At 41.1% G+C, this 12,911-nt stretch overlaps 1 protein-coding gene across 1 annotated transcript; it reads left to right on the top strand.

Annotated features, from left to right (window-relative positions):
* Nucleotides 1-1,673: 1,673 nt before the first annotated feature.
* On the top strand, nucleotides 1,674-11,845 carry fbxo9 (F-box protein 9). Its single transcript, XM_080017087.1, has 13 exons — nucleotides 1,674-1,811; nucleotides 5,241-5,312; nucleotides 5,592-5,711; nucleotides 5,834-5,891; nucleotides 6,357-6,456; nucleotides 7,054-7,184; nucleotides 7,816-7,930; nucleotides 8,581-8,699; nucleotides 8,794-8,884; nucleotides 9,707-9,799; nucleotides 10,017-10,110; nucleotides 10,386-10,540; nucleotides 11,388-11,845. The coding sequence occupies exons 1-13, from the start codon at nucleotides 1,809-1,811 to the stop codon at nucleotides 11,494-11,496; spliced, it is 1,260 nt and encodes a 419-aa protein (XP_079873213.1). The 5' UTR covers nucleotides 1,674-1,808; the 3' UTR covers nucleotides 11,497-11,845.
* Nucleotides 11,846-12,911: the final 1,066 nt, after the last annotated feature.

Below are 12,911 nucleotides of genomic sequence, written 5' to 3'. Positions count from 1 at the left end.
ATCACAAGAACGGTGAGCAAACATCCCAGAACCACACGGGGGGACCTAGTGAATGACCTGCAGAGAGCTGGGACCAAAGTACCAAAGGCTACCATCAGTAACACACTACGCCGCCAGGGACTCAAATCCTGCAGTGCCAGACGTGTCCCCCTGCTTAAGCCAGTACATGTCCAGGCCCGTCTGAAGTTTGCTAGAGAGCATTTGGATGATCCAGAAGAGGATTGGGAGAATGTCATATGGTCAGATGAAACCAAAATAGAACTTTTTGGTAAAAACCCAACTTGTCGTGTTTGGAGGAGAAAGAAAGCTGAGTTGCATCCAAAGAACACCATACCTACTGTGACGCATGGGGGTGGAAACATCATGTTTTGGGGCTGTTTTTCTGCAAAGGGACCAGGACGACTGATCTGTGTAAAGGAAAGAATGAATGGAGCCATGTATCGTGAGATTTTGAGTGAAAACCTCTTCCATCAGCAAGGGCATTGAAGATGAAACGTGGCTGGGTCTTTCAGCATGACAATGATCCCAAACACACCGCCCGGGCAACGAAGGAGTGGCTTCGTAAGAAGCATTTCAAGGTCCAGGAGTGGCCTAGCCAGTCTCCAGATCTCAACCCCATAGAAAATCTTTGGAGGGAGTTGAAAGTCTGTGTTGCCCAGCGACAGCCCCAAAACATCACTGCTCTAGAGGAGATCTGCATGGAGGAATGGGCCAAAATACCAGCAACAGTGTGTGAAAACCTTGTGAAGACTTACAGAAAACGTTTGACCTCTGTCATTGCAAACAAAGGGTATATAACAAAGTATTGAGATGAACTTTTGTTATTGACCAAATACTTATTTTCCACCATAATTTGCAAATAAATTCTTTAAAAATCAGACAATGTGATTTTCTGGATTTTTATTTTTTTTCTCATTTTGTCTCTCATAGTTGAGGTGTACCTATGATGAAAATAACAGGCCTCTCTCATCTTTTTAAGTGGGAGAACTTGCACAATTGGTGGCTGACTAAATACTTTTTTGCCCCACTGTATATATATATGCGCCATATATATATATATTAATATATATAATTTATTTCCAACAACATCAACGTTGAGCATTGTCAAACAAGAAAACATAACATAACATAACAAAGAAGCAGTTCCACCAGAATACAACCAAGCTTTAAGTAGGTTAATATTACTTTTTATGGGTTTCCCTCTTTTAACACGTATTGAGGCATTAAGAAAAATTAAACTCGGTCTTGAAAAGTTCTATTTTGGGTTTCATTTTACTACACTTACATTTGTGAATAAACTGTTTTTTTTTGTTAATGTGTATTCCAGTCAAAACCTACATTCCATTGAAAGCAGCCGAGGAATTTACAGTGAATAAGACAATGGAATAATTGCTTTACCGAGTACACACGTAGCATTTTATTTATTATTGCATTAATTATTGAGTATCGCGTCATTTATTAATGACGCAAAGGCAAATTTGAGTATAATACTTATTTTCATTGAATGTCTTCATGTTATGTGAAGCATCCCGGATGGCCCTTGTATAAGAAATAGACAAAACAACCAAAAACGCATCACAACGTATTTACCTGACGTGATGAGGTGCTACCTGCGCACCAACCGAGAGCCTGTAATTCCGGCGCTCCTCAAGGACTCGAACGCACCACCACTACGGCAGCTGAAATGGCAGCTTTCCGGAGAGCCCGTCAACATGTCCGTAGCGTTGTGCGTTTCTTCGACCGCGAACTGTAAAGCCCCGCTTTGATCACACCCGCGGAGAGAAGGAATAATTGCTGAGTAAGCCGCCATGGTATGTCGCTGTCCCGTTCGTCCGTCAGAGCAGTAATGTGGGTCATGGGAAGCTAGTTGCTAGTCAGCTGGCTAACTAGCTAGCCCCTCACCTGCACGGCGGTTTGTTTTGAACCGGGCTCCGCGTCGCTGCTGCGGCATCGGATCCGCGTTTAAAAAGGTCTCGGCTGCTGGAGTAACCCCCCCCCCCCACTCTGACTCATTCTGCCGTGGTTTCACGGTGTTTACATCCACAGTCCAAGAAGTAGTCACTTGATCAAGTTAAAAATAACCTCTTTTTTTTTTAAATCTCCAAAGCTTTACACGCCGTTCAGTTTTTCTTAACTTAAAACCGAGAAAATTAAGTTGTGGATTTTTGGAGTTGAGAATAAAAAGCAAAGATTTTTTTTTATTTCTTTAAAACAGCGGCTTTACCCTCGTTGCAATTTCGTGACAGAATAAGCTGCAATCGAGTGGAACGAATAACGTGTATCTTGAATAAACATTATAATACAATAGAAAGAGATGATGTTTGGTATTTTTGAGGACGAAAAATCACCTCAAAACAATCTGTAAATTTAAAATTATATATTAAGCATTCTTTTAATCTCTCAAACGTGTGTTAATTGATAAAGGCATTTCAAAATATATACACTACTCACAAAAAGGTAGGGATATTTGGCTTTCGGGTGAAATGTATGGAAAATGTAAAAAGCTCACGGGACAGTGATATTATATCATGAAAGTAGAAGCATTTAAGTAGAAGCATGCAATGGTGATTTCCTCATCTCAAACAATTTATTGAAACAAAAGCCAACAACAGCCACAACAAAAAATGTCAATGTCTTAATAACCTGTCATGTGCCCTTGAGCATCAATTACAGCTTGACAACGACGTCTCTTGCTGTTCACAAGTGGACTTATTGTCTGCTGAGGCATGGCAGCCCACTGTTCTTGAAGGGCGGCCCTCAGGTCATTGAGGTTCTGGGGTACAGAGTTACGAGCCTCTACACGGTGACTCAGCTGATCCTATAGATTTTCTATGGGATTCAGGTCTGGAGAAAGTGCAGGCCACTCCATTTGAGGTACCCCAGTCTACAGCAGCCGTTCCCTAATGATGCCACCTCGATGAGCTGGAGCATTGTCATCCATGAAGATGAAATTAGTTCTGTGTTGTTCATGCAGGGGCACAGTGACTGGATTAATGATGTTATTCAGGTAGTATGGGCTTGTCACTGTACCATTCACAAAGTGTAGGGCAGTTCTGTATTGACTAGACACACCTGCCCACACTGTAACAACACCACCACCACCAAAGGCTCATTTGGTGACCAAAGTGGCTGATGCATAGCGCTCTCCTTGACGTCTCCAACATCATTGGCGGCCGTCATTTCTGCTCAACGTGAATCGACTTTCATCAGAGAACAGCACTGAGGCCCACTGGTCCCTCGTCCAGCGTAAATGCTCCCTGGCCCATGCAAGACGATGTTGGCTGTGCCTGGTGGTGTGGTCAGGTACCCTTGCAGGTCGTCTAGCACGCAGACCAAGCTGATGTAAACGGTTTTGAATGGTCTGATGTGACACTTGGGTGCCTCTCACCTCCCTTAAATGTGCCTGGAGTTATGTGGCATTCATCATCCAGTTCCGCAGGGCACTGTTCACAATGAAGCGGTCATCAGTGTGGGATGTGGCCAAAGGACGTCCACTTCTATGCCGTTCTGTGACTCTTCAAGTCTCTCTGTATCTCTGTTACAACCTGCTGATGACACTGTGACACTCTAAGCTCAGTGGCCACTTCCCTCTGAGAACATCCTGTTTGAAGCCTCACAATGGCGAGGTACTGTTGATCAGTTGTTAGGTGTCGTCCTGGTCTCATGATGTCAAAATGTGAACAGCATGATGAAGAGGACTGTTTAAATACCAATTCTAATTGAACCAGGAAATTTATTGGTCGATTCATGGATCAAACACCTGTTGTGAAATTTGCCGTTCAGCTCCTTGTGAGAGAACAGCAAGTTGTGCAAAAAGTACTGAAACATTGAACAGTTGGACATGTGCATTCAAAAGTTTAGAGAAGGTCAAATTAAGTTCACCTGTAAAGGTTATAGTGCATTTTAGGTTCATCCTCAACCGAAAGCCGAATATCCCTAACTTTTTGTGAGTAGTGTAATTTCCATTTTATATTCATTAATATCCCATTTTCAAATTAGATTTTTTTTTTCTCCTACCCTTTTATCTCTCATCTTTGAAAAATGCCTGTATTTTTTGGGGGATGACATGATTTGTATTTAAGTCAACCTATTAACAGCGGTTTGGGTTGGACGCTGCTGCTCATGCTTTGCCAAACCACCTTCCATAAGCAGTTCCAGTTTGGCCCAGCTCTCCTGGGTCTCCATGCTTCCCTGGAGGCTGGACAGGCCCCAGTCAGGGGCCTCTCCCAGTCAGGAGATGCTGTGACGCACCGCACTAGCTCAGTTTAACGTTTAGCTTTGGCATCTGAGGGGGGGGACCTGCTCAAAAAAATTGGATGTGACCCCACACATTGTGTGTGTGTGTGTGTGTGTTAATTTAGAAACAGGTGCCCAGTCACTTAAATTTGAGGTTACTCCAGTGGTTGACGTATGCTTTGATTGTTTGTTGCCTCTCATGTAAGTTGCTCTGGACAAAAGCGTCTGATCAATGAATAAATGTAAATGTAGATCTGAGGTCTCCCTCATGTTTACTGCCAGGGTCAGTCATGAGGGAGTGAAACAGAACAGAGGTGTTGGAGGTGGCTATGGTTCTAAGGATTCCTGCCAGACTGGTGGTTGCTGGGGAGTAGTTAATTACGCTGCACTGTTATTGTAACGGGTGTAAACTTGTTTAACTGACAAAGAGAAGACTTCTCTGCCTTTTAAACTGAGGTGCTGTGCCATTATCATACTCTGCGGGTCTGCTATTACTTTGTGTAAGGAATTGGCCGACCTTTCTTTGTGTGAATCCAGTTTATGTGTGAAAATTTGGGCCAAGAGGTTTCTTAACGTAAAATAGACTGGAGGAGAGAAAAACTGTATTTTTGTCTACTCACTAGCAGAAAATCTTGTGGCTAGCAGTAGCTAGCATTTACAGTTGTTGAATCCTATATCAAACTGTTCATGAACTTCTTCTGCCACTCACAATTAAAAAAAAAAAAAAAATCTGACCTGTGCAAGTTATACTTTTTGGGTAATGGATCAAAATAGCGAGGGATGTCCTCCACTGGGAGGGGAGGGGCTCACAGGAGAGTGAAAAGGCTGGGGCCAGGTGGGCTCTGAGAGAGTCGCTGGAACTTCCTAAATTCTTCCTTACCGTGGACAATGAAACGACCTGTTCATCAACTTCTCGGCTGCCCAGGGGCCTGCTCACTTTTCACCATTTCTGCAGGAATTGTCTTGTTATTTACGGTTATTTCTCATTTCAATTAAACTTGCAGGCGAAAGAAAATGCAGATTTTGATGGAACAATAGAAGATGAAGATGAAGGCTCAGATGACCCAAATCTCCAAGTAAGTTATTATTATTTTTTTTAACTTTTGTACTTTTGTCAATTGTAATGGTTATACCAAGAGTTGTGCTGAAATTCAACTCTGGAACTCAGCCTATGGATAAGTGGGACATTTAGATGCATTTACATTACAGTGAGATACAATTCCATACCAGTCTTGTATGTTGGCGTCCTACCTGTTTCAATAATCCACGTTTGAGAAAAGCAGCAAATGATCCAAATAATCCATTTTTACAAATGCCTCCATTCGAATTGAGGTGTATGCGATGTTCCCTCTCAGCTGGAGCTGAATGTCTTCCGTGCTCAGTGGATGTCTGAGCTGAAGCCGAGCTTTGGAGATGCTGGGCTGGCCAAAGGGTTGCTGCGAGCTTCAGATCTCACAAGGGCGCGTGAGGAAAAAGTAAGCTGAACTGGGATTTCCACAGACTACATTTTACTTTTACCGCATTTACTTGCATTAAATATTGATGTTGCAAAAGAAAAAAGTGTTAAATTAGTCTGATATCAGTGATTTCGCCTCAGGCCAGGGAGCTGTTTCTGAAAGCTGTAGAGGAGGAGCAGAGTGGAGCCGTCTATGAAGGTGTGTCCCTGCAGAGTCATGGCTAAAAAGAGATATTACAGATATTGTAAATAAAACAGACATTTGTACTTTACAGTTTGAAAATTATTTGCAATACAAAATAGAGCTGTCAAGATCATGAAACCTTAGGTGATGATTAATCATCATACAAATAATTGCTTTAAGAATTAAATTGTTTTTTTTTGTTCATTTTAGTAGTGGCATTGGGTTGAAATTCCGATCACATTTGGGTGGAAGCGTACCATTGTGAAATCTTGACAAAAAAAAAAAAAATTGCCATCTGCTCATATAAAAATGATCACACAACTATGTAATAATTGTGATCGCTCTAATACCAATGCCTGATCCAGCTGCCACCCGCATGGTGTCATCATTTCTGGAATTTAACTTAAAACAGTTTTATGACTCGAAAATGAAAACAGGGTTTTCCTTTTTAATTAACGACTTGATGTTCTAAACTCTCAGCCATCAAGTTCTACCGCAGGGCCATGCAGCTCGTGCCAGACATTGAGTTTAAGATCAACTACAGCCGTCCACCTGATCAGGACCAAGTTGGAGAAAACTTGTAAGCTCTGGATTTCCTGTTTCTCATAAAACCTTTGCGAACTATTGCACATGATGCAGTATATGCTTATGAAAAACTCATCTAGCCAGAAGGCACATGTCTATTCTACACAGGAATAACCTGCTTGTCAAAATGTAGTGTAATGTCAGAGGAACTAGTCCACTCCAACCGACTGCTTGCATAGATGTGTTCCGGTTTGAACATTTCTTCCTGTTGAGCGTCAGGACACTAGATTGGCCTTGTGTTAAAGAACCCTGGTATAATGACAATAAACAGAATTCATAGATGAGTATTATTAGTAGTTATACTAATGGTAATACTGATCTATACTAATAATAATATGGGCCCAGGTCAGTTCTCCCATTTATAATTTTCTCATTGTTAGTTAGAACGCTTGCCAGAAATAATATGCTGAACAAACAAGTTTTCCTTGAAACATTTGTGTGAAATTAATTTAAGAAAATATTGATCGGCCAACTGTCCTGGACTTTGTTGGCCTTGCATTCCCTGTCAGAAGTAACTGATATTTATTCATGCAACCTTTATTTTGAAGATTTGCAGGAGACTGATAAATCTGTTAAATCCTGTGTGTTCCAGCTTGTCAGAGAACAGCGTCGATGGTGAGATCGAGGATCTCCTGGACTACTTCCAGCAGCAGCTCACTCTGGGAGACACCTGGCCAAAGACATGTAGTCCTGAGACTGAAATGACTCAAATGCACATTTCAGGTATTTTCTCAACACACGTCATTGGATCTTAACCCAAGGCAGTGTTTTCAACCTTGTTTCTGCCACGGTACACTTTTTGCAATTAAATATTTCCACGCGACACCACTGTCCTTCTAACCACTAAAAACATCAGAAACATTTAGAACTCCGCTTATTATCACCTCCTACTAATAGTTAGTGATGCAAGACTTGCGATCCAGGGTCAAGGTCAAGTTAGTCTTTATTATCCCTGGGGGCAATTTGTTGCACTGCCAGCAGTAAATGAAATCAATACAAATAAATAAATCAATTATTAGATTGTTATGAACAAATCTTTGAAACTCCACCAAAGGAGTTGACGAACGACTTAAAGTTCGACTCACAAGCTGAAAATAATCACTGAGGACTAAATTAAAGTTCAAGCAGTAGAAAAAAGGTCTATCTATTTGGTCATGATTCATATAGACTGTGACTGATTTTTTTTCTGGCTGGACACGGATGAATTTGCACAGCCTTGCAATATTGATCTTGCAACACAAGAGTTTGTTTCCATTGTTCATGTGTTTTTAAGTAGAATTTGGAAAAGTTTCACGGCACACCTGGCGAGTTGTCATATGTTTATATTCTGCTCCTCTTTCCTATGTGGCTGTAGCCTTGCCCTTCGAGGTGTTGATGTACATATTCCGCTGGGTGGTGTCCAGTGATTTGGACATGCGCGCCCTGGAGCAGCTCTCATTGGTCAGCAGAGGATTTTACATCTGTGCACGGTCAGTCCAGCCCCGTGTGTGTGTGTGTGTGTGTGTGTGTGTGTGTGTGTGTGTGTGTGTGTGTGTGTGTGTGTGTGTGTGTGTGTGTGTGTGTGTGTGTGTGTGTGTGTGTGTGTGTGTGTGTGTGTGTGTCTTTGTAATGAGCATTACAAACTGCTGCCCCTCCCAATACTGAATGGCTATAATGGCAATTACAACACCTGTATGTGTTTCAATATGATCTAAAAATAATATGAGAGATGCTTGCATTTAATACTACGTGATACCGGAATTGAAAAGGTTTCCAATCGAGCCGGGCGATAGATCAATTTGATTGTTGATATTGTGAAATGAGGCTAGATATGGTCTGGGATTTTGTCTATTGTGATATAGTTAAATGTTGTCTTTTAAGGAGCGTTAAACAGTAAAGCGAGGCAGTTTTCTGAACTGACAGACTGTTCTAGATGTTCAAATCGGTGGTCATAATATCCACATTAGTATTGATTGGTTTTCAAATATTTCCTGTGGGTAAATATCTTAAAGTGCCAATAGCTATCACCAAAATGATGTAAAATTATCGAGATATTGGTCAAAAACATTGTTGTGATATTGGATTTTTGCCAGTAGTCTGAGTTTCTGGTTCAACGTCCTTTTCCTTGCTCTCTCCTCAGAGACCCAGACATCTGGCGCTCGGCTTGTCTGAGGGTCTGGGGCCGAAATTGCACAGCGCTGGCGCCCTTCAACTCGTGGCGAGAGATGTTCTTGGAGAGGCCACGTGTGCGCTTCGATGGTAATCCCTTCTTCCAAATGTCTGTACCGAGCTCCAAACCCATGAAATAAAATTCTGTGTTCAACAGCATTCACTCAACGTGTGTCTACTACAGGAGTTTACATCAGCAAGATCTCCTACATTCGCCAAGGGGAGGAGTCACTGGATGGGTTCTACAGGGCATGGCACCAGGTGGAATACTACAGGTACCTCACACAGTACACGCAATTCTGCCGTCGATGTCCCGTATCCAAAATATCAATGCAGTATTATAAGAAGTAATAATAAGTATTATATAAAAAATGGAGGCGCTTCCTATTTGGTCTGTCGGCTCGTCATGTTTGTTCAACACTAGACACTCTGCTGTCGGTTCTGGTTTTATGTGTGAATAGAATTATCTTGTTGTGTTTATTTGTAGAGACCAAAAATGGAGGGAAAACAATACGTTTTGTTCAAAAAATACTGCAGTTTTTTTGGTTTGTTTTGGGGTTTTTTCCTCCCACCTGAGTTATATATCAGAATCGGAATCAGTTAATTCTGCCAGGTACATTTACATATACTAGGAATTTGTTGTGGTGAGGATTGGTGTGTTTAGGTTTGGTGCGACAAAAGGCATTTGAAAAAAGCCATAAAAAAAGTAAAATAGTAATAAAAATGGAATAAAAACTGAAGTAAAAAAATATATTAAAAAATCGCCACACCTTGTAGTTTATTAGGATTACTACGTATTTTATTTTATTTTAATTTAATTCATTTCTTTTATTTAAGAGCCTTGGGCAGGGAAGTAGGTTGGGGGATGGTTGTTGTTTGTTTTTCTTTTTGCTTTTCTTTATATTTTTGTATTGAAAAATCATGATTGTGGAAAGAAAATGGTAAAAGTAGTTTACGGTCACTCTGTTTCCAACACATCCACTTTCCACCAGGGGGCATTGTGTTGACTTACTTCCTGTGGAATAACGGGCGAGTTGTCCCTCTCATGATTGTAATGGGAGCAGACGGTCTCATGTTTCCGTCCTGTCTCGCTGCAGGTACCTGCGGTTCTTCCCCGACGGTCAGGCCGTGATGCTGACCACACCTGAAGACCCGCTGGCCGTGGTGCCTCGCCTGCGCAGGAACACCCGGTACCAGCTCTACTCATACACTCACTTTAAAAACTGTCTCTATGGTCTGGTCTAGAGTCAGCTTGATCTCTTTTTATATGGTTTCTATGGTCTGAACTAGTCTATGGCCAGCTTGATCTCTTTTCTTTTCAATACGTGACGTTGATTTATGAGACGGTGTAGAGTGTTTCTGAAGGTTGAAATAAGTAATTTGATTGAATTTGTCTTTTTTCCACAGAATGGAATCAGTTCTGCTGGGTCACTACCGTCTGTCCCACGACACAGACAATCAAACCAAAGTTTATGTTGTGGTCTGCAAGAGAAAAGAGGAGGTCAGTGAGTCCTGGCCGTGTTTGCTTTCCCACTCATTCAGTGACGTGGGTTGGGGAGCAGATTAAGGGTTATTTCAACATTTTAGGATATGACATTGTTGTTAACAGCTCTTTGCCCTAGTTGAAATTTCTTTGTAAATAAAATGTAGATTTTTTTAGTTTTTGTCATAATAATTCACAGGCCACACAGCAATCAGCTTAATGAAGAAAAATACTTAATTAAAAAATGTGATGCACTAAGTTCTTTTTTCTTTCTTCCTTCTACAAATGGACAGAGGGTGCCGGAGTTCCACAAGAACCGGTTCTGCAGGCAGAACCCGGTGCCCGAGGCCGAGCACAGCTTCCATGTGGGGCTGCAGTTGTCCTCCGGGGGCCGCCAGCGCTTCAACAAGCTGCTCTGGATCCACCACTCCTGCCACATCACCTACAGGTCGGCCACTCACCTAACATTACATTACATTACATTACATTGCATTTAGCAGACGCTTTTATCCAAAGCGACTTACAATTATTCAAACACCGACGGACGCAGCCATCAGGAGCAATGAGGGGTTAAGTGTCTTGCTCAGGGACACTACAGCATGCTAGCAGGAGGAGCCTGGGATCCAACCAGCAACCTTTAGATTACTAGACCACCAGCTCTACCGCCTGAGCTACCATCCCCGTCGTACCTAACCCGCCCCTGGATTTAATCAGCTCTCATCCAAAGGCCTGAGAATTTAAACATTTTAAAAGTCATATTTTTTTACTTGTTGTGTTTTCATGGTGATAACTGATCTGGAACTAAACAATGAAAATTAGTAAAACATTTTCCATCAATGCATTACACTAATTAAAGGACTTGACTGGCGTGCATTTGTGTTTTAGTCGATTTATTAGAGAGCACATTACCCCTGACCATCTTCCTGACTATATCTCATACTTTTGAATATTGTCTCTATTCACTTTTCTTTTTTTAACCATATAATGAGAAACCAATCTAAACATGATCTTCTGGTTGTGAAGATATGGTTTCTCACCATATTGTTCAGATAATTAAGAAGCAGGTAAATAGAGACTATTTACCTACGACTATTACTATATACCTACTATTGACCTACTACCATAGAGTAAAAATAATTCCAATATGAGCTAAATGTGTGTTATGACTAAATATCAAGGAGATTTTCCTTCAATTACAAGAGTGACAAATTTAATAAACAATTTTTTGATACCATATTGAAAGTGTTTGTCTAATAAATTCTAACGTAAAAATTTTAATTGTTTTTCATTTCTAGACCCAATGGGGAAACTGTGGTGTCAGCATTTGATCTTGACAAGATGTACGCACCGTTCTTCTTTGCACGTGTGAAGAGCTACACTGCCTCCTCCGAGCGTCCACTGTAGGCGCCGCTGGCGATGCTGTTGTTGTCACGGCACCCTGCACCATGTGAATTCAGATTTTAATGAATGATTGTCTCCACAGCAGCATGTCACATTGTGGGGTTTAAGATTATTTTTATGAAATTCTTTTTTTTTTTTTTTTTTTTTTTTTTGTCTTAAAGGATTGTTCACAGTATTGTACTAAAGAGCCCCAAAAAATTAAATTTATAATAATGATAATTATACTACTACTACTACTACTACTACTACTTATACTACTACTAATAATAAGGGATTGTTTTGACGTCATGTCTAGACTATTTTTCTTTTTTTCTTGCTCCCTCCCACTCAAATAAAATGGTGGTGGCTGGTGGTTGTGTTTTTTCCCTCCTTTTTTATTTTTATTATTACTATTATTATTCTAAGTTTGAATTTCTTAAGTGTAATGTTATTTTATATTGCAGTACGTGCCTTTCCTGCAATTTCACAGCAGAGAAGCAGGTCGTCCGAGTTCATAACGTTTTCTGGATTGTTTCATTGATTGACGTGTGGCCGGGGCCGGGGGATTTCACTGGATTTTGTTACTTTTCAGTAAAAAGCAATCATCAATGGCTGCAGTGGGAATTAAAACGCTACGCACACTCCGCCGTTACGCAACCGCAGCTCAGAAATCGCCCGCAGATACAGTTTCATACATTTCAATTATTTGTCCCACCGAGGGCACTGAAAGGTATAACCCTGCCGAGGCCAAGCTGCAATCTGGAAGGGGAACGGGATTAGGCTGCCATGATGATTTTTATGGCCTGTTGATGCTGTATTAATCTAAATTCAATGATCTGGATCTCTAGCAAAGCCTCTGGGAGAGTGGTATGCTCATGTGGCAGTTTGGGATTATCCCCAAATGATTCCCACTATTTTGTCACTGCTTTGAGTTTCCCTTTATGAAATTGCTCATTCATTGGCACATGGGGAACAGCAGCTGGGAAAACCTGAGAAAGAAAGCTGAGAAACCTTTATTATTGGTAGGTGATTGAATAACTCGTTGAAAAGAAAACATGAAATGTGATTTCGGTTAAAGTTGAGTTGAGAACAGGTCTTTGTGTGTAGTGGTAAAGTTGTGCATGCAAAAGCTATAAATGGTTAAAAACTTCACTAAAGTAGAAGCTGTAACATAGAAGGAACTGAGATTTAAACTCTGCTTTATCTTAATATTACTTATTAACCCCAGGGGGCCATAAGAGTGAGCGGGCAAGTTTTATAAAAGGTTGTGTTTGGCTTTGTGCTTATCGCTCTATTGGGCTGCTGTGCGTCTAACCAATAAAGTGCAAATAATATTTAATTTCCATGGTTGAAGGACCTTTGAAATCCATTTTATGGGCGTAGGTGTAAAAGCCATTGTCCACCCGAGGGATGAGGAGGGGGAAGTGAGGTCACCAGTA

This window comes from Zeus faber (genome assembly GCF_960531495.2).
Source record: "Zeus faber genome assembly, chromosome: 16".
NCBI lineage: Eukaryota > Metazoa > Chordata > Actinopteri > Zeiformes > Zeidae > Zeus > Zeus faber.
The sequence above is the reverse complement of the archived record's forward strand: the minus strand, read 5'-3'. Positions and strand labels throughout refer to the sequence as shown.

Excerpts from the sequence above, each read along its gene's own strand:
- fbxo9 (XM_080017087.1), top strand. Across the intron at positions 8,700-8,793 it reads GCCACGTGTGCGCTTCGATG|GAGTTTACATCAGCAAGATC; the intron begins GTAATCCCTTCT and ends TGTCTACTACAG. Across the intron at positions 8,885-9,706 it reads CACCAGGTGGAATACTACAG|GTACCTGCGGTTCTTCCCCG; the intron begins GTACCTCACACA and ends GTCTCGCTGCAG.